A 21,524-nucleotide genomic window follows, 5' to 3' on the forward strand; every position below is an offset into this window, starting at 1 on the left:
CTGTCACATGGTGGGGAAGAACACACACTGATTCCTTGGCTCTGTGGACCAGCTTTTCAGCCTGGGCCTATTACATCATCCCTGAAAGGTTGTTGAGGTTTAACAGAAGGCAAAAAGCCTTGCGTGTTGAGAAAAAAACATCACCATTTAAATCAGTTTGCTTTGATTCTCTCCCTGTTGCAATACAACCAGTGAAGAACCAGGCACGTTGGGTACTGCAGTTCATTTCTGACATGGAAGAGCTGTTCCGAGTCACCAAGGATCCCTACTTCAGCGTCATCGTCACAGACTACAGCAGCGATGACATGGATGTAGAGAAGGCTCTGAAAAGATCTACCTTGCACAGGTGGGAGTACTGCTTGGTGACAAAAAGCCACTCACACACATAAGCCTGCAAATAGCACATTTGGCAGTCTCTGTGTGTTCACCAGCCACAGCCTGCTGCAGCTGGAACACCACAGACACCATCCATCCAGACCTTGCACCTACACAGTATGTTTTTGTTATGATGTGCATGCATATATATGCATGGAACACTGTTAGAAAAGTGTAATGTAATACCTAGTGTAGTCTTCCAGCTAAATTTATTGAATTTGTCTCTTTTTTCAAGATTGCAAGAGAAAACAGACAGCAAGTCTCCCAGTGATGGGGCAGGGGGAGGACAGAAAAGATAAGAAAGCTCTGAGAAATGGGACAGAGAGCGTGGAGACTTCTGTATGCTGGAGTGATCCTGCTCTGACCTGAATCAGCTTTGGCTGGTCATTTCCATTACTTGCCAGGGATTTCCAGGTCTAGTCCTAGGACAGAGCTGGGCTAGAGCTGAGAAGAGTTTTGCTAGGCTCTGTTCAGGGGCAAGACTCTCTGGGCAGACTGGGACAGGGAGCAGTGCTGGGCTTGTGCAGTCCCCCAGCAAAAGTTTCCTCTGCTTCAGGGAGTGCAGGGGGCAAGGGCAGCTCCATGGCCCAGTGCTGTGTGGTGCTGCCTGCCATGCCTCCTGTGCCACTGAAATTCCCTTTCCCCTCTGACCCCCAGCTATCGGTACCTGAAGCTGACAGGGAATTTTGAGCGTTCTGCTGGGCTGCAGGCAGGGATAGACCTCATAACGGTGAGTCTGGGGGGCCTTGGGTGGGCAGGGGAGTTCGTAGTGTGTCTGGTGTTGCCACTGCCTTTGTTACTGAACATGCTGGTTTTTAGGGAAGGGAATAGCCTAGCAGACCAGTTCACATGTAATGTTCTTCCCGTCCTTCCAGAGTAAGTCTCTTTATTCTGAGGAGTCTGTGCTCTGTTTGATTCTTGGTCCATCTGCTGGGACTGTCAGTCAGAAGGGAGGTCAGCAGTAGCAGCTTTGTGATCCTGGCTCTGCCAGGTCACAGACATGGTATTTCACACTTAACACTGATCAGCCAATGGACGTTTTTCCAGCCCTTGGGATCTCAGTTTCTGATGCAGTAATGAGATTTTGACTCCCATATTTCTGTCTTCCTGCCCTTCAATAAATACTTACTGAAAGTCAGCCTATTTTTTTTCCCAACCGCTACCTTTGGTTCCAGGACCCGCACAGCATTGTCTTCCTGTGTGACCTCCACATCCACTTCCCAGCTGGAGTCATTGATTCAATCAGGAAGCACTGCGTGGAAGGCAAGATGGCCTTTGCACCCATGGTCATGAGGCTGCACTGCGGGATGTCCCCACAGTGGCCCGATGGTAAGAGGGCTCAGACTTTGGGAAACGGGGAAAGAAGGAAGTGCCTGCCTCCTCTACATTTGTTCCTCTGGCACTGTCAGGTCCTGGAGCTTGAGGTACTTCCAAGTCCACAGGGTGAGTGTGTGTTAGACATAGGATGGGGTTTAACAGCATCAAGTACCTGGAATTCGAGATCAAAAGCTAGCAGAGCCCTATATCTGATGTTTCTCCTGGTTGTCTCCTAGGGCTCTTTATGGATTTGAGTACCTTGGAAAAAGTATCATTTATTCCTGTTTGTCCATGTCTCTCTTTTGTGAGGGGGCACAGCCTGTCCTGAGGAGAGCTAGAAGACCATGGATGAGGGAAACCAAGCCAAGTTGGAGGGAGAAAAGTGGTACAGTATAGGATTTCCATTAGACAGAAGTGGCCATCCTGAGTCATCTAGGCACAGGGACAACCCTGGGAAGCTGGGACAGTCCAGGAATTGTGTTGCCAGACAGGAGATGTGAGAGGCTCTGCTAAAAAGTTAACGGGACAGGCCATGCTGTCTGTCCACAAGCCGTTCTCATTCCCAAAGCTGGTTGGCATGGTTGGCTCTGCCTTGGTGCTGAGTTTACTCCCTGGTGTCAAGATTGTGCTAAAAGTAGCTTGAGTCTCACTCCAGCAGCTCTGCTGGAGCCATCAATGGTTCAGAACCCCAACAAAGCTGTGTGCCTATTTTGTGCTCTCCTCAGGCTACTGGGAAGTGAATGGGTTTGGTCTCCTGGGCATATACAAGTCTGACCTGGACAAAATTGGAGGCATGAACACAAAAGAGTTTCGGGACCGCTGGGGAGGAGAGGACTGGGAACTCCTCGACAGGTAGGCATTCACATTCACTGTCATTGTTCAAGTGCTCAGGAGGGGAAGCCCATCAGACCCTGCAGAACCAATGACTATGGGAGTAGGGTTCTAAGGAGGTTGAGATGACTACTGCCACGATAACCTTGACCTCAAACCTAGCAGGTGAGGAGACACAAAACACTCTATTGCAGCCACTAGTAAGAGAAGAGTTGTTTTCTGCTGCCTTCCAGCCACACTGCTGGTTGGTCTCCTGCAGATCAGGCACTGGTGATTGTGAAGACTTTGTCCTCTTCAGGCACTCAGAGCACAGTGTGATCCCTCACATTTCCCATATAACATTTAGCCTTGAAGACCAACTGGTGGAGAGGCATTTAAAGATTATGAGGTACAGTTAAAATTTCTGAGGTTTTTGTGAGGAGGGATGCACAAATCCTGGGCCTCTGGCTTTGTAGTTCTAGGGTTTGGGCCCTGTCCTGTCTTTTCTGTCAGCTGACTGCAATCCAGTGCTGCCAGCCATCTTTTGTCCTATCTTGGCATATGCAGGCACTCCTGACTAGTCCTGTGCTCAAGGGTGCATAAATACTCAGAAAGTGTCATTAGACTCCTGCTTATGGATACGGGGTACCCCTGAGCTATTGTGGACTATCCAATTTGCTTGCAGTCCCTTATCAACAGCACAACTTAAAAAGAGTTTTTCTGGGGCCGAGTCCCTCAGTGTCTTTGTCATGAAATTTTCCCTAAGTCTACTCTTCTGTCTGCCAGGATCTTACAGGCTGGGCTGGAAGTGGAGCGTCTCTCCCTGAGGAACTTCTTCCACTGGTTTCACTCAAAGCGGGGCATGTGGAACCGGCGCCAGCTGAAGACAGTGTAGCCTTCAACCCCAGAGCTGTTTGGCAGCGCTGTCCACCATCTCATCCAGATGTGCACTTTACTGGGGCATGCAGCCGGGTGCCCAAGCTCTTCCTCTGCCTCCAGAGACCTCTGATGGCATGGCACAGTTGAGGGAGGGGTGATCAGGCTAGTGGAGCGGGAGCTTCTCTTGTCAGCCGCTGCATGCGAGACACGGGATCCGCGTGTGGCTGGGAAGGCGTGCGGCAGAGGCGTCAAGGGAAGCACTTGTATTTCCTGCCATGCAGTCTGGTAGGAGGTACAGTGGGAGAGGTGCCCTGTTTCCTGTTGAGTCTTGCACCTAACAGACACAAATCCCAGCTAAGCCTAGAATGGTTTATGTAGAGCAGCGCAGCTTCTCTTTCAAAACTTGAGTGAAAAAAAAAAAGGCAAAGAACTCACAACCGTCCCCATTTCCTCTCCTTTGCCATCTATCCAGTACCCATGATTTTGGACAGGAGACCAAAGTTCTCTGATCTGTATTGCACCCACATGCCCATGTGCTGACTTAAGGAAATCTGGATGCAGAGGAGCTGATAAGCACTTTAGGCTGCTTTAGGTGCTTAGATGTTTCTCTGTGCTTTTCACTTTGGTCATTATGAAAAATTGTGCTCATGTTCAGCATATTATGGGCTGTGGATGGAGTTGCAAATACATTTCCCTTACAGGAGCCATGTTTGCCTGTAGCTGGGTGAGCTGGCAAGGGTGATGTTACAATTCCACCTAAATTATTGACACACTGCCTGAGGGTAGTGGAGGGGCTATACAGAGAAGCTAACAGAGCATCTCAGGAGGAACTTTGCAGCCTTATCTGACAGACATGTGTTTGTCCTAACAATATCAGGGAAACCCTAGCAGGGAAGAAGTGGCAATATTTTATTAGTTGAAGTATTGTGATTTGTCGGAAGAGGAGTCAGAGTCTTCTGCTCTCAAAATCCTGTACATTTATGCAGCATCTAAAAGTTAATTTAATAAGTTATGGCCTCACAGTTGTGTCTTGTCGTAGTTTGACTCTTAAGTATAGAGCAGGCTTCTTGGTTGGAGAACCAGCACAGCCATTGGTGCTTCATCTCTGGAACAGCCTTGGCAGCTCTGGCCTGGTACGAGGAGGTGGCCTCAGGTCTTGGCACAGGCACTGAGTGTAACAAACAGTGAGGACAGAAGAGCATTGAGTGAACAAAAGGATGGACAAACCCATGCTGTCATTGATGGAAGAACAGCTGGCCTGGTGCTACAGGGAAGTCTCATCCCCTAAAACTCTTGTTAATGTAAGGCAAGATTTTTTTTACCCTGTAACCATTTTAGAAGACTATGTAAACCCAGAAATCCCAGCTCACTCAGTGCTTTACACTGCAGCTTCAGTGTCCCCATACCATGCTAAGAAGGGCTCAAGCTTGAGGGGAGGGTGTGACATAGGATGCTGCTCATGGTGCTCAGTTCTGTGGGGAGTTGCTGGGAAGGAGTAATGGATGTATGCAGAATACAAGCAAAGCTGACTGATACTAGACTTTTTTGCTCTTTGCTGATGGAGTAGATGCCAATTCAGAATAGGCATTCATTTATTACTGTGTGGTGCTTGATGAGTCCATCAAGTTCCGCTATTGCAGTAGAAAACTGAACATACAAGTTCTGGCACGTGAGATAGAAATCATGTCAAATCATCTGTTTGCATCAGTCTGGGTTTTGTGAGTGATGGATTTAGAAAAAGTCAGCCAGATACCAGAAAGTTCTGCTGTGCAGTGTGCCGCTGTGGTGAGAAGTACACAGGAGATGGCTGTGTCTCTGAATCCATGGAGCCTTTGCCAGAATGGAGACACTGAATATCCCAGAAGAGGCAGCCTTAGCCAGAGTAGTCTTCCTATTGAGGGAAGATACTTTACCCATGCAGATACTAAGAAATTAAATCATGGCAGTTGTGGTGAGAGGGAAGAGGCTGACAACAGTCAACACTTTTTTTTTTTTTTTGTTTGAAGTGTTATAGGAGTTTGGGAGACCAGAGTCCTGTGATGCAATGTTGCAATAAGCTCTGCTTCTCCCTGGAATGTGCAGTGTCAGTCATGCTCTCAGTGCAAGCCAGAGCCTGTGCTTCCCTCAGACACAGGCACAGCTCCACGAGTGTGTAGGTGAGCTGCTTTCCAGGCTCCAGGACTGTGCCTGCACAGCCTGTCCAGGCTGGCTGTGTCACGCAATGCCTGTGGAATGGGGAGAGGCTGTCGGGAGGGCGAGTGCCCGGACACGGCCGGGCGTCAGCAGCAGCAGCTGTCTGGGCCCATCATGCTGGGAACACCACGGTGCCTGGTCTGCACATGGAGAACTGCTGCATTTGGTGGCAGCCTGGAAGTCAGGCATGGGAAGGAGGAGTTATTTGTACCTTGTCCTTTCACATCTGGCTGTGGATGTGGTCTGCAGCACCTCAAGTTAGCAGCTGGCATCCATCTGTGGACACTGGCAAGAATTAGAGGTAACTCACTTGGCATAAATGCCATGAGTCTTCCCCACCACAGAGGACAGCCAGGAAGAGTGGACTGGACAGTAGGGTGCATCCCTCAGTGCAGCACTGCCAGGAGAATGTGAGGATTTTGCCCCCATTTTTCAGCTGTGACTCTACTTCACACCTTGTAACCCAGGCCAGTGGTAAGCAGAACTACCTCGTGAGGACTCCTTGATGGAGATGTAAGGAGTTCCTGGTTTTCAGTCCAGTTTCCTAATGGCCAGTTTGCCCACTGTCAAAGCTTCCATCTCAAATGTTCTTCCCTTCCAGTGGGAATACTCAGTTGGTATCCAAGCAAGTAGTAAATGTGATTAATACTAATTGACACTAGCTGGCAGCCTCCATGGAGGTGCTTGAAGAGCCCATGGGAATAAAAACCGTCTTCCAGCCCACATGTTCAGAGACCTCACTACAGGGTGTAGGGAGAGAAGGGGCTCCACACTCCCCAGTTTGCTGGCCAGCAGCAAACCTTGCAGGAGCAGTGCTGGGCTTCACTCTGAGGCTGCTGCCCCTCTTCCAAAGCAAGCTGCAGTTTTTCTCCCCAGACAGAGTCACAGAGAGGGGGAGAGCAGGAAGCACAGCAGGAGCAGATCCCACAGCTATGCAGTGAAAGGACATGGCCAGGAAGCTGACTCCCCTCAACAGTTGGTCACATTTCTGTCACCAGGATCTTTTTAGGAAGCTGTGCTGGAGTTTCTGGCCTTCATGTGCATCCTGGCTGTGTCCTGCTTGGCCAGCTGGAGGAAGTCAGTTGCAGAGGATTTTCCTTGCTTAAGGCCAGGAGCAAGCTGCTCCGGAAGCTCTGTGGCTGGGGTATGATGGACAATGCTGCAAAAGAGACCTTCTCCAGGGTAGGATGTGACCAGCCTGGGGAGTCTGGGCCACCAAATGTGAGGTGCAGAGTAAGGGGGCTCTGCCTACAAATGTGACTGTGTATTCAGGACTGGTGCTCAGGCTTGCTTTGCAGGTCATCAAGGGAGTGAAGAAGGGCTGGCTTTTAATCTGAGCAAAGTGTATTGTGTGAAAATTATTACTTGTTTCATCATTGTCTTAATGTTTGCCCGGCATGAACATCTTTCCTCATTGCCTACAAATGTCTGAAGCTGATTGTTTTTTAGATACAGATGCCTTGTGTTGAAAATCTGACTTGTATCTGCCTTAAAGTGGCTCTGTGCCTTCAAGACGACTCCTGGGCCACCTTTCTGTTGGAGCTGGGGGACATACAGATTCTCCCTTGTGTTTTATAAATACATTGTCTTCCTACAAGAGCTCTCTTCTGTCTGTGTGTTCACTTGCACCTGCGTCACTGTGCAGCAGGAATTAGAATCCAGGTGTGCTCCTCTTGTCTTCATTAGCTGAAAGCACAGGCAGTACCAGGGAGATCACTCTCAGCCCAGGTCAGCAAGAGCTCTGCAGCAAGGGGTGAGTGGGAGATGCAGTGGGCAAGGTTAGCCCTGCTTCATTCCCCTCCAGATCTGTGGAAAATGGGATGGCAACAAAACAGTTTTCCTCCTGTCTACCTGGGTTTATCATGTGAAACAAGGTGGAAGCAGTGGACAAATACACATTCCAGCAAAGCATGATTGTGATGTGATGAGAGAATGTGGAAAACACAGTGGCTCTCCTGGCAAGCAGAGGACAGTTCCTGGAGAAGACCACAGGTGGGAGCCTAGACCTTTGCAAATGGGAGGTCAGCTCTTTCACAGCAACTGCTTATTTGAATTCAATTTTGGCCCATCTTCGTTTCAACTGTGCCTTCTTAGAGTATCAAAAGCTTGGCAGCAATGGGAGTCACACACAAAGAGGGGAAAAGGCAGCCAAGTTTGCTTATGAGTATGATTTCACGATAGCAAGAAATTAATATTAAAGGAGATGGAGGGAAAGTATTCCAGTGTGCTGCCAGCCTTTGCTTGCCTGGGATGAGTGGCAGGGAGCCCCCTCTGCTCATGCAGGCCTCATGTGCTGCCATACCCAATCCAGTAGCTCTCTGACACAATGATAAAGTTAAAATCTGGTAATGAAATTGCCCTCACTGCTTCTTTCCCATCTGAACCTTTTATATTTTCCCCTCTCTTTACGTTCAGTCATCAATGCTAATTACTTTGCCTCCTGCTCCATGAAGCAATGAGTGCTGGGGTTTGGGGTCTGTATGCAGGATATGTAATTTTTTACCTTTCCACAAACCCAGCCAGCCAGTAGTGGCTGACAGCCCTTGGCTTGTGGTTTTGCTGTGCCTACAACTCATTCCTCCTCTACCTCTAGAATGAAACATTTTTCTAAAGGAGGCAGGATAACAGGCTTCCCAGAAACATCCACCCCTCCCTGCTTCCAGTCAGAGCAAAGACTGAGGACCAAGTTGAGCAGCAAACTCAGAGTCACCCAGACCTGTCATCCCTGAGAAAAAGTGGAGGACAAGTCTCTGCCTGCTTCACCTAACAGATCTCAGACTGTGCTCAGCTTTACCACTTCAGGTTCTGGAAAACACATAACTAGTATTTTCCACCCTACCCTTATTATGCAACTTTCCTTCAGCTCAACAAAGTCACTGTCGGTTTCAGGTGCTGAGCTGCTGCTGGCCCGTGGCCTTAGCCACCAGTTGGTGGGCAAGATCATTCACACCCTCTCAAAAAAAGCACCACGTGTGACTGACACAAATTTGGTTTTGTAAAGACAAATACAGGTGGAAAGACAAATACAAATGAAATCTGTTTCTAACAGTCAGACACTCCCAGTAGCTCCTGAAGACTGATGTGAGGATGCTGTCATGGCATTTCTGTCTCAGGGGTGGCAAGGATATACAAAATGAGAAGTCCATATTAAACTCTGATTCTGCAGTACAATGGAAAAATCATTTAATAATCAAAAGAACATGTAATTATTCAAATAGGCTTACATAAGGCTATTAAAATACCATTTTTCACCATGACTATAGAGTTAAAAAATTTAGGATTGAAAACTTTTACTCTTTCATAAAAATCTTGAAACTTGAAACTCATTAATTCAAAGGATTTTTTTCTTACAGAAACAAATGGTTCTAATACAAGAGAATTACCAGAGTTGTCATTATAAACCAATTACATTTAGAAACATTTATATTAGTGATAAGAATAAATCATAATAGTGATTTTTAAAATAAAATAATAAGCTATTCAACTGTAATTCTTCATTGCAGCAGTAAGCCTAGGCTGTGTCCTTATGTGTAATGTTTCTTCATTTTCTATTAAGTATTGTCAGGCTATTCTGACATCATTCCTGGTTGGTCACTGATGATGACATCAGACCACAATAACTATTTTCTGTCCTTGTTAATATTCCGGGGCTGGAAATATCTGATTGTTTTCTTAACTATGTTACATTTAATTTTAAACAACTAGGAAAACATTTGAACTGGTTCTGGCTATCTTCATGTACACACACCATTCTATCCTCCTAGGAAAACTTATTTTTTAGTTTGAGAAATCCATTCCAACATGTGGGAAGTAAACTATTACATAGAATTGCTTTAAGGACATCAACTTATGTTTGAGACAAAAAAAAAAAAAAAAAAAGCTGGACTTATTTTAGTCTACAAACTAATTCATTCAGTCTTCTCTACCAAATGAGCTAATATACGTGAAGCAGGCAGCTAAAATAAGAAAAGATTTACAGAACTGCACTTTCAAAATGTATACCTGCTGCTGTTCCTGCACTTTTCTCTTGCAAAGTTTGCTCTAGGTTGGAAAGACAATATTCCTACCCCTCAGAACTGCAAAAGCATTACAGCAAGGGGCCAGTATGCTATGATACACACAGAGTTTTGAAGTTTAACCCAGTTTTCTGAATTCGTCCATGGGCTCCTGCTGAGGTCAGTGGAAACATGGAGGAGAGCTGCACTGCTCAGATCCTGCAGGGAAGACAGGAAACACTGGTAAGGTCACCTCAGGCTCCTCTGTGTGCAGGAGCAGTCACAGCCACTGCTCCAACCCACAAATGCCCCTACACATGTGGGGTGCTGCTCTTCATCATTCACCCCTCTCTGCATCCCAAACCAGCAATCCCAATCCCAGCAATGTTTCTGTAGAGGCTTTTGGCCTTTGGATCAGTCCTTACCATAGCTCTGTTTAGCTTTCTTGTTGGCTGTTGCCCTGGTATGTGGCATTTAAACTGTGTTTACATTTTGCAGGTCATGTAAACAAGAAATGTTAATTTTGCTTCTTGAGCTAAAGTGCTTTTGGTTTAAGAACATGTCATTCTCTCACTGATGTGACATGGAAACCCAGCCATTTGGATGAACTTTTATTTACAGGGCTTCCTTGAAAATGAGCATTAGGTGCTTAAAACAGTCCCTGCCAAACTACACTGGCTATTGTAAAGAGCTCTTCCCCCCCTGCCTTGCCCAGCACGTTCCTTTTCTTCTGCTCAGATGGTGCTGCTCTCTTGGGATTCCTCCCAGAACACACCTAGTTTTCTTCCCCAGCGTTAGCTCCCATCCACAGCTGCTATTTGTGTCTAGCATGAGCTCTGCAGCCTCCCAAAAACCACTTGCTGCTGATAAATCCCAGCAGCTGGGATGTTTGGTGTTCTTGCTTTAGAGACCAAGTGAGGAGAACTGCTCCTCCTCTGAGAGAATTTGTTCAATGGCTGCAGGTTTTTGTGGGACAGCAATGTGCCTCTGGAAAGGCTTTGTTAATTTGCCATCATCACCTTGCAGTGATGTTTTCTGATTGAAAGCTCTCCCAGGGCCTGGCAGTGATGGGAGCTCACCCTTTCTTACCTGAGTCCATTGCCCCATGAGTTAATAAGGTCCAAAATTCCTGCCAGGGTAGAGGCCTGTCTTCTGCACCCCGAAGGCTGTGATGAAGATGTTGAGGATGACTGTGATGAAGATGAGAGTTGTGGCAGCGTTGTTGAGTATATTCAGGCGGGGTTGCTTTGCAATATCATTCAGGTTCAGACGAGCTGTGCAATACAATGCAAAAAGAGAAAGGGGTTTGCAGAGTGACTCCAAGTCCCCCTGCTCCTGCAAGCCTCCCCTGCCTCATAAATGTTTGTGGTGCTGCTGAGTGTTGAGGCCACAAAGCAGAGGGAGTAGTCACAGGGATGCTACAGGAGCCACAGCTTGCTCCAGGATGAACATAGAAGGCTGGAGCAGAGAAAAAAATCATCTTGTTTTGATTTTTGGGCAAAATTCTTTGTTTTGCCGTGGAGGTGCCATGGTCCTGCAATGGGTCAACCCTAAATAGGGAAGTTGCTGCTGCACACTAGCCAGACACATGCTGTGGTCCCCCCAGCACTGCCTGGCCATGGGACATGGTGAGGGCAGGCTGTGGGACACAGGGTACAAGAGCAACAATGCTCTGCTTGCACTGGGAGGCAATTCCTCCCTGACACCCAGACCTGACCTATGTGGTGGCACAGCTATCAGCCCTGGGTACATGAATGGGGTCAGTCCTGGCTGATGGACATTGATGCCTTCAGACACAGCAATACCCTGGTTGCCAGTGCTGTCTGGCCAATAAGCCATGCAGACAGCAGCCATGCTGTGGTCCCTTGTCCCCTTTCTCCTCCCAGCTGGCTCCAGCCATCACAGCTGCCACCAGGAAAAGCTGTGGTGTGTATGACAGGGGAAGGAACATGTCACAGATTTTCCAAAGCCCCCAGTCCTCTGTCCCCCATAAAAACCCATGTAGGATATTCAGGAAAATGCAGAATTTCGCAGAGTTTTAATACTGAGGATCTGTTGGAGACTGAAATACAGCAACTCCTATATCAGATGGAACACTGAGCAAACACCAGCAAACCAATGCTGGTGTTAATGTACTGTCTGTAGGCCACTAGGAAAACTGTGGGATTGGTTAAATGTGAGGTAAATATAGGGAGTACCTCTGCCAAAATTGTTCTGTTAAGTCCCAGATGAAGTAAGATGTAAAATACAGCTAAAATGTAGTGTCTGCAAGAGCTGCATGAAGGAGCACACAACAGTAGGGGCAGCAAGAGGCCCATCTTGGCCAAATCCCCACTCTTTCACTGGAGCAGGGGATCAGCAGTGGGAAAGTGAAGGAAGAGTTGTGCTCCGAGATGTGCAAACGAGAAACAACCCACCCACCATTCTGTGTTACACTGACAGCCCTACCACCCACATCCAGCCCTGGATGGAGCCAGAGGGTAATGGTTTGGGGGAAGAAGCTTCTCCCTTCCACCCCCTCGCCAGCCCATCTACAGGGTACCCTGCCCCGCGAGGGTGCACACGCCTTGGTGGCCACCTTACCAGTGATGATAAGGAGAATCCCAATCATCACCTGGAAGAAGAGGGAGATGCTGATGAGCACGATGAGGGTGGCGTAGTACTGGAAGGACGTCCCCTGCTCCAGCACAGCTTTGAGCTGGGTGACGTTGGCCATGAACAGCGCCACGTCCAGCATGCTCTCTGCCACGCTCTTCTTGGTCGCGTAGTGGTTGATGTTCATCGGCCCGTTGATCCGGAGGTGAGGGTTCATGCCCTGGGGAGACAGGAGGAATCACATTGCTAAACCAACAGACGTATCTGTGTCCAGTGGGGTGCTGTCTTCGCCCTGGGGTTTGTCTAGAAAGCCTGGGAAAGAGTCAAAGTTGCATGCTTTAAAAGTGTTGAGAGTAGCCAGTCTCCCCTCACAGTTGCCTCACAGTATTAATAGGCACAAGATACTTGCTGTGATCAAGAGCTCAGCAAGGTTAAAAAAACCATGATATTTTTATGAAAAACAAGCTCATCCAGAGTTACAATAATGTAGATTATCCAAAAGCCAGGGATTTTGCAAGCAATATTAAATTATCTTCCTTCAGGACATAGACAAGACTCAAACTTACAGGGGATTAGAGACAGATCTTCTCTTTTGGTTGGGTGTTGTGTTTAATATCATTACCAATGATCTGGATGAGAGGATGGAGTGCACCCTCAGTTTGCAGGCAACACCAAGCTGGGTGGGAGTGTTGACCTGCTGCAAGGTGGAAAGGCTCTGCAGAGGGATCTGCAGGGGCTGGATCAAGGGACTGAGGCCAGTTGTGAGGTTGAGCAAGATGAAGAGCTGGGTCCTGCACCTCCGTGAAAGGTCACAACAACTCCATGAAGCACTACACACTTGGTGAAGAGAGGCTGGAAGGCTGCCTGGTGGAAAAGGACCTGGAGATGCCGGCTGAACATGAGCCATCAGTGTGCCTGGCAGGACCAGAAGGCCAATGACATCGTGGCCTGTATCAGAAACAGTGTGGCCAGCAGGACCAGGGAAGGGATCACCCCCCATACTGGGCACTGGTGAGGCTGCACCTCACATCCTGGGTTCCGTTTTTGTCCCTTCACAATCCAAGAAGGACATTGAGATGCTGGAGCAAGCCCAGAGATGGGCAATGGAGCTGGTGAAGGGTCTGCAGAGTAAGTGACATGAGGAACAGCTGAGGGAGCTGGGGCTGCTCAGCCTGGAGAAGAGGAGGCTCAGGAGGGACCTTATTGCTCTCTACACTACCTGAAAGGAGGCTGTGGCCAGGTGGGGGGCAGTCTCTTCTCCCAAGTGACAAGCAATACTAACAAGATAAAATGGCCTCAAGCTGCATCAGGGGAGGTTTAGGCTGGATATTAGGAAAAATCTCTCTTCAACAAAAGGCTTGTCAGACACTGGAACAGGCTGCCCAGGGAAATGGTTGAGTCACCATCCCCAGAGGAATTCAAAAGACATGCAGATGTGGCGCTTAGAGACATGGATTAGTGGTGGCCATGGCAGTATTAGATTAGTGACAGGACTTGATGATCTTAAAGGTCTTTTCCAACATAAACTATTCTATGATTCTATGATTGTCAGTGGCTGGGCTTTAAACTTCCTCTGAACAATTTTTGCTTGCTTATGTCTTACACAAGATGCTAAAGCAGATTAAATAGTCCATGGGTTTGTTTCTGAAACCAAGGACAGTGTTTCTTCAAAACATCAGCTCTGAAATGCAACAAGAGGGGTGGGATCTGTCAAACCTAACCTTAATTCCTTCATTAATCATTCAGGCAGGGTTTTTTTGGCAGTGGAAGGAAACAGCTGTTTACAAAAGCCAAATCAGCTGGTTGCCCTTGTTATAGATAGGTAATGTGATGGATTGGCTCTCGCAATTAAGGGATGAAAATTGTATATATCTTAAAAGAAGTTTTGTTGATAGATAGTTATCGTAGCATTGCCTGATGGATTACTCTTTAAAACCAGGGGTAAGGGCCAGCCTGTGCCTCTCTTTTGCTCAGGAAAGGGGGAGAGATTTCTTTGGGTGCACACTGGAAGTGCCTACATTCAATGGTGAGTTCTGTTTGCTCCTTTTGTACCAGATAAAGCAGAAAATGTAATCTTTCCTCCATGCTCTAGAGTGGCTTTCTTTGATTTCAGAAGGCAGGAACAAAGCCAGTGATTCTGGGAGAGCAGTGTGTGTGGGGTGTGTCTGATGCTGAAATTTGGGCTGAATTTTGGGAGGGGGTTGTGGCCCCAATCTAGTGGTCACACTGATGTGACAAAGACACAAGCAGGGAATGTGTCTGTTTTGAACTATTGGTGAACTGTGATCCTAACAAGGGGCTAGCTTGGGGTAGGAAAGGGATTTTGGTTGTTTTTTTTTTTTTTTTTAAATGATAGCTCAAAGCATTTAGTTCTTACAGTTTCTGACAGTGACATTCCTGTGGTTATGTGGCTCCTTTGCAAAGCCTTTCTTGCTCTGGAGGGTAGAAAGTGAAAGATACTGGAAGGAAGTAAAAGTAGAAGTCTGAAGAACTGGTAAAAACTCCAAGGCTTTGTGTAGGTGTTTGAGACTTAAATATTACAGTGTGGTATCAGGGGCAGAATCTCGAGGAAAGGAGACCAGCAAAAGGTCATATTCTATGAATGCATTTTAAAAACCTGTCTTGAGGGACTGCTCCCCCTTAGATAGCTTAAGTTACAGTGTGGTATCAGGGGCAGAATAGAGGCATCTTGAGGAAAGGAGGCCAGCAAAAGGTCATATTCTATGAATGCATTTTAAAAACCTGTCTTGAGGGACTGCTCCCCCTTAGATAGCTTAAAAACATGTGATCCTGTTGGAACAGAGAGGAACTAACACCAAATTGTGCAGGGTTGGTGATTTGATCCCTCTCATGTGCTGTTTTCCTTATTCCTGAAGAATCAGCCCCCCTCCTTGCAGCATCACAAGGCTGAGCATTGATAGTTTATCTCTGTGTAATGATGAGTGAAGGGTTTGAGAACAAGGGTGCTGTACAAACAGGGCAGAGCTGCTGTTAAATGAGTGACTGGTACCAGGAGGCTGAGACATCTGTTTGTGGCTGCTTACATGGGGAAAAATAAAGCAAGTCAGGAGCTCTTGTTGCATAAAAACACATCCTTCTTTTGAGCTGCCTTTATGTTCCTTTACCTGGAGTGGGAAATGGGGCAGAGTTGCAATGTCCTGAGCTCTGTGTCCCAGATGATCAGGCAGTGAAAATAGGCAGCTTTGACGTGGACTTTTCTCACATGGGTGAGTGTGATGGCATGTTCCCATCTGGGACATGAAAACACAGGCAGGTGCTTCTCCCCTGTGTGGAATAACTGGAATTGGAAAACTTTCACAATGGAAAAGGTGTGACTCCAGATTCCAAGTTCTGTCAGTCCAGGCAGATCCAGAAGGATCTGCACAAGGATGATGGAAGTTGGACACTAAACTTGAATCTGGGTAGCTGAAGATTACTGATGGGCAGCCCCCAAACACCCACCTGGCTACAGCCTCCTCTCAGGCAGTTCTAGGGAGCTTTAAGGTCCCTCCTGAGCCTCCTCTTCTCCAGGCTGAGCAGCCCCAGCTCCCTCAGCCACTCCTCATCAGATTTGTGCTCTAGTCCCTTCACCAGTTTCACGGCCCTTCTCTTGACACACTCCAGCACATGGCACACGACTCCTTATGATGCAAGGAAAAGTTACAGAGATCCAGGTATTTTATGGATTTGGCCCTCAGTGTTCCATATAGTCCAGCAGCTAGGAATGGAAGCCTGATGTCTCAAATAAGGAGAGGCTCAGACAAACCAGGAGTCTTCAGAGAGCTGGCATTTGGGTTAATGCTGGAGGAGGGATTTGCTTGGGATGCCAGTGCCATAACTGTCACCTGTGAACCACTGTTTGTGGGGTGTGAATGCGTGGCTGTGACACTTTTTTGAGCTGCCAGAACGCACACAAAGCTTTCCAAAGACCATTTCTGCTTTTGCTTTCTTTAAAGTTCAGTCCTATAAACTCCTGCAGCTCAGGAGCTGATTCACAAGCAGCTTGGGTTCCCCTGGAGGAGGATTGCCCAGACAGCTGTGGGAGTTTATGTGGTATCACTGAGGAGATTCAATGATTCCCTTCTGGAAAACAGAGCCTTAAGTGGAGTCACAGGACATACCTGAAGGCTCACCAAAGTGATTTATGCCACCAGGCTAGAGCTGGTGACTTTCTAGTCACTTTGAAAGGATTCCCCTTAGGAAAGTGGAGATCATTGCCTTTTCTTCTCTGTAATGTATGAAAGAACTGGATCTGGCAGTCAGACACCAAGCCCATCCTGAAAGCGTGGCTACAGAGCCAGCACATCTGCTGGAAAAGCACTTTTGTCCCAAGAGGAGGCTCTATCACTATTGCCCACTTACTAAGAGCAGGGAAATTAGGACCTGAACAATTCCATCTCAATCATAAAACAGTGCTGGATGAACTGGTGTTGGAGCTGCTTTCCTGTGTCCCATTTCTGGATGTTTTATCATTTCCTATGAGGCAGCCTTTCTCCCTGCAAGGACCCTGCTGGCTTCAGTCTGACCCCAGGCAAATCCCCTTTCCTTTTTCTCTTATGTAAACGTGGCACAGCAATACAGATCCCCTCAGGGGCTGAGTGAGACACCCATCTATGTTTTCTAAGTCAAAGGCTTAATTCTTACTCAAAAGTGTGCACATACACAGATATTTAACTCCTGCTTCTATTTTTGTTTTTAATTTTTGTAGGAATTTTTATGGAAAAAAGAATCAACATCACTGCAAAAAAATAATGGAATTTAAAAAATTTCTTTTCAACTTTCCCTCTGGTTTTGCTGTAGGGAGCTCTCAGGTTCCCAGGTCTGTGAAATCAGACTCTAGTACCAGAAGGTATGCTGAGCTCCACAACTGACTGAAACTACCTGAAAAATTTCCACTAAAATTAGTTTTCAAGAGAAATTCCTTGGGATTTTCATGCATTTATTTTTACAAGAAATAGCTACTCTCTTCTGTAAACTTTTGGAGGAGCTTCATCTAAATATTTCTTTCAAAGCTGGCAGATTTTGGGTCATGGGGAGCACAAACCTTTTCGAAATTTTCTTGGACAATTTCTACAAAATCTACAGTTTACTTGCCACATTTTTCAGATTAGGGGGAAAAAGAATTAGAGAGCAGATCTTATTGCAAATCTCTGTGTACTTTGTGGGTTTTGTGACCCTTTCCCCAGGGGAGAACAGCCTGAAAGAGGCAGTGGAACAGCATGAGGCTCCCAAGCATAAGAATGATAATCTTTATGGAAGCACTCTGTCAGAGGGAGATATCTGAGTAGGAACTGTATCATTGGCCATTCCTTCCAAGGGAAATGCTGGAGAATGCCAAAGAAAACAGACACAAATGTAGGCCACGCTCTCAGAGGGGTGAGCGCAGGGATGGCCACCACGGGGATCCTGGCCGTGAATAGCCAGCCACTCACAGCATCAGGCAGCAGGGAAAACCCAGGGAATGTTTCCCCAGCACTGGCCAGTCAGCAGCTTTAGAAATACTTGGTAAGCATTGGCTGATGGAGGTGAAAGCACACTGACAGCCACATCATCTTGCAGAGCAGGAGAGGAGCACAGTCCCCTTTCTGTGGGACGAAAGCAGAGGGATTAAAGCCTGGCCCTCAATCAGTGCTTCTGCTTCTAAGGGCACACTTATTAGCTGCTCCCCTTCACCAGGGAAGCTCACTCCCTGCAGCTCCTGAGCACTTTACTTGGGATGAAGAGAGCAAATTTTAACATTTTTAGCCTACATGCCCAGGCACAGAGAGCAGCAGTGGCAATGACCAGACACCTGCTCCCCTGATGGATTCCCTTGCAGAGTTTGGTGTGGCAGCTCCTGGGTCTGTGCACAGCCACACGTGTGCAAGAGAAGAGACACCCAAGGAGCACTTTGGTCTGTGCTAACTATATTGGAAACTTGGTGCAGCAAAGGCTGTTTTTTCTCCAGTTTGGCACAACAGCAAGTATCCTGGCTGCTTTCCATGAACAGAAGTAATAGTAAACCTCATCGTGGATACTGCAGGCAGAAGGAAAACTGAGTGTTCAGGGCCAGTCCCCCCTCCTCAGCCTCTGTGGAGGCTCTTGGCTAGTCCACTTGTGTTTAGGGTTTTTTTCCTTTTAATATAGCCATCTGTTCTGCTCACCAGGGGTCCTGTTTGGAGCCAAGCGTTGTGTTGCATTCAGTTCATACTGCGTAAATCCCAGAAAATAAATCAGACGTGCTTTCCTAGTATCCCTTCCCGTGTATCAGGCCAGTCCTGATGGAGATCTATCTCTGAGGTGTCCTTACACTTCTGTGACAGGTCACTGCTGAGTTTAACAGAGAACCCATTGACACTAACTGTTTGGATGAGAGTCCTCCAGCCAAAAAGTGACTTCCAGGAGCTGGGAGCCAGCGCCTCTTAGGAGTGAAAGCCTAGGCAGGTGGCAGGCACAGATTCCGTGGACTTGACAAGGATTGTTCATGTTCCGTGGTCTACCAGCTTGGTCCTTCCATTTGCTTTGTCTGCCTCCTGTGTTACATCTCATCCCTGCAAGTAAAGCTGCTGAGGTCTCTTGGGCAGGGATGTCACACAGTGCAGCACTGAGCCCCTCGTCCTCGAGCCGGGGGTGCCAAAGGTGTCCCTCAAGGATGACACTGGCTGGGTGACACTGCCAGCAGAGCCTGTCCAACTTCCCCAGCTGACAGGGCGACATCAGCGCTCTCCGTTCCCACTGCAGCTCCCGGGATGAGGCGGACAGCAGAGCCCAGCCCTCCCTGGAGCTACGGGAGGGAAGCGGGCAGTGCCTGCGGGGAGCGGGCTGGGTCTGGGGGCAGCGCAGCCCCGGGGGGCTCGGGGCTCTCCGTGCCCTCCCCAAGGCTGGCACGGCTGCAGGGACCGGCGTGTCGCATGGAGTGTGCCCGCCCTGCCCCTCATCGCCGCCTCTCTTTGCTTCTCTCAGCTCTTATCCGCCCCGCAGCGCCTCTCTGCCCGTCTGCATTTTCAGTTCAGCTCCTTTCCTCTATTCTCTCCTTTTCCGTTCCCTGTGCCTTTTACCTTGTCTGTCTTTCCTTGTCTTTTTTCCTGCTATCGAACTCTTCATCTTCATTCACCTCCTTCCTGGGTCGCTGTCTCCTCGTTCTCCCCACTCCTCTCCCTCTTTGGCACTCTGTGCTGCTGTCTGGCAAGTTTCTTGAATCTGTTCACTCTGACGCCACTCAAGGCTTCCTATGCTACAGGGCAACATAAATTATGTATCACTCAAAGAGCTGTCTTACCAAATCTATATTAAACTCCCTTGTTAAGTATATTTATGATACTGAATTGAAGGGATCCAGGAATCGACTGGCAGGCTGCAGGGCTGAGCTGGAATACAAGATAATTTTTTCTTTTCCAGTAGCTGGGAGGAGGACACGATGGGAAGGGTGGTGGCAATGCTGGAGGAGCCTTCATCCACAGATCAGGAGCAGTTTGTGAGTTTGGGGCTCAAGAATTGAGCCAATTGCTTGGCACCAGCAATCACAATGTGCTGATGCATGATCTCTGATTGTTGAACAGAAGCAATTGGGTGTGTATGTGTATGGGGGGGACAACTCTTTGAATATATGGAACTGGGAGTGCACTCAAAAGGATTAGTGGGAACAATTATTTCCAAAGTCAGGATATAGAAGCTGGAGCCTATTCAAGTCACTAGTGTTTTATCCCAGTGTTTTTAGGGAGGGAAAAAAAAAGAAAAGAAGGCAGGGGAAGACTAAAAACAGCTTTAGAAGAAAAAATTCAAAGTAGGTTAGCAGAGAAAATGAGTTTATAAAAAATGGAAGAGCAGCTGGGAGGCACAACAGTAACTACTGCATTGTGCTTACAAAGCTAAACACGTTAAGATGAATAAATCCCTAAGCTGGATGGCTTATGGCCCAAAAATATTAAGAAAAGCTGGGTCTGATTGCAGGCTGCTGCCAGATCCAAAGAGCAAATGTCTTCATATAAATCATTTTAATTCAAAACATTCATAAAGCAAGGTCCTAAAACTGAACTCCTTCCAAGTCTAAGCATGTTTGTATCTAACGCTGAGGGGTCAGGTTGATGTCTAAAACTGAGAGAACATAGTAACAGCTGTACTGGATCAGACCAGAAGTCCAGTTCCCCTCCAACTGTGGTTTCTAGCAGATGTTTGAGGAGGGGAAAATAAAATTTTTAGAATGGGACAAGCATGTAGCAATGGTCCCCTGTGACCTGTAACTCTGTACTTAGAACTGCTCCAGCCCTGGTCTGATGTTGCTTTTCATGTGGGGTAGCCCAAGGTTAATTTGTCATTTGCCATATGGCTCAGGGCATCCTGGTTGCTCTCTCTGGATTTTAGTTTTCCCTATCTGCAAATTAACAGGAATCCTGATATGGGTGATGTGTAGTGTGAGAGAGATGGGTAAGATCTCCTGAAGAAGTGCAATATGTTCCTGTGTTGTGAGCATAATCCACCTGGACTGAATTAATCAGGCAGTGAAGCCCCTGAAGCTGATGAAATCAGGTAGGTGATGTTCTCATTCCCAGCATTTTCCAGGTAAACCTCACTCCAAGGCACTGGAGCTCGGGTTCATCTGCACGTTTTGAGCTTTCCATGCCCCTGGCCACCCTTTGAGTGCTCCCCACAGAAAGGAAGCTGTGTGAATCCAGGTGGGAAGAGGGAAGAACATGGCTGAGGGTTTTGGCAGAGCTGACATCCATGAGCAGTGGGACTTGGGGTTTCTGGTCTCTGGCATGCACATGCCACACACACACCATGGACATGGACACCTGGACACCACAGGCCATGGACACCTGCCACAGAGCTGCCTCATCTCCTTCCCAGGCACTCTCAAATGGGGACTAAGAGAGACTCATCTATTGAGCATGTGAGTGGTGCCTCTGGAAGGGTCTGCCAGTCTGGTGGGAAGCCTTTGTAGGGTCAGAGTTACACAGCAATGGAAACTGTGGGGGGACAGAATGTGAGAGAACAGAGATGGTGCAGAAGGCAATCTCACCCCTGAGGAGTTGCAGCTGTACTAATTACCAAGGATTAGGAATAGGGCTGCCCTTAATAGGCCACAGCTCTGTCCAGTAAGGATGAGTGCTATAAAAGAGTGGGTTAGGTGGTAGAGAGGAGAGCCTCTTTGGTGTGAAGAAGAAGGAGTCAGTGCTGTGAGGAGCTGCCCATGAGACCTCACCGAGAAGGTATGGAAGCTTTGCAATAAGATGACAGCAGGAAATCACTCAGTAAAATGCCTTAGAGGCCGTGAGGTGTTCCCTTCTAAGCAGCAGAGGTTGAGCTTTTGTCCCTCTGAGCCTGTAAGCAGGTTAAATGGTCAGCACCATGACTCTGCTGCTCTCAGGAGGAATTGCCACT

At 47.6% G+C, this 21,524-nt stretch overlaps 2 protein-coding genes across 3 annotated transcripts in view; one reads left to right on the plus strand and one right to left on the minus strand.

The window, feature by feature from the left end:
- Positions 1-7,173, plus strand: part of B4GALNT3 (beta-1,4-N-acetyl-galactosaminyltransferase 3) — a 63,718-nt gene extending 56,545 nt beyond the window's left edge. For both annotated transcript variants that reach the window (XM_041398601.1, XM_041398602.1), the window contains exons 16-20: positions 193-346; positions 1,033-1,105; positions 1,551-1,704; positions 2,418-2,544; positions 3,289-7,173. In XM_041398601.1, the coding sequence (XP_041254535.1) occupies positions 193-346; positions 1,033-1,105; positions 1,551-1,704; positions 2,418-2,544; positions 3,289-3,397 (617 nt within the window). In that variant the 3' untranslated portion in view covers positions 3,398-7,173. The remainder of the gene's footprint in view (positions 1-192; positions 347-1,032; positions 1,106-1,550; positions 1,705-2,417; positions 2,545-3,288) is intronic.
- A 2,293-nt stretch (positions 7,174-9,466) lies between these two features.
- Positions 9,467-21,524, minus strand: part of NINJ2 (ninjurin 2) — a 45,314-nt gene continuing 33,256 nt past the window's right edge. Inside the window, exons 2-4 of the mRNA XM_041398664.1 lie at positions 12,153-12,384; positions 10,659-10,843; positions 9,467-9,788 (exon numbers count right to left, since the gene is read on the minus strand). Coding sequence (XP_041254598.1) covers positions 10,680-10,843; positions 12,153-12,384 — 396 coding nt within the window. The 3' untranslated portion in view covers positions 9,467-9,788; positions 10,659-10,679. The remainder of the gene's footprint in view (positions 9,789-10,658; positions 10,844-12,152; positions 12,385-21,524) is intronic.

This window comes from Onychostruthus taczanowskii, unplaced genomic scaffold, assembly GCF_017590055.1.
Source record: "Onychostruthus taczanowskii isolate IOZ18803 unplaced genomic scaffold, ASM1759005v1 scaffold15, whole genome shotgun sequence".
Classification (NCBI taxonomy): domain Eukaryota; kingdom Metazoa; phylum Chordata; class Aves; order Passeriformes; family Passeridae; genus Onychostruthus; species Onychostruthus taczanowskii.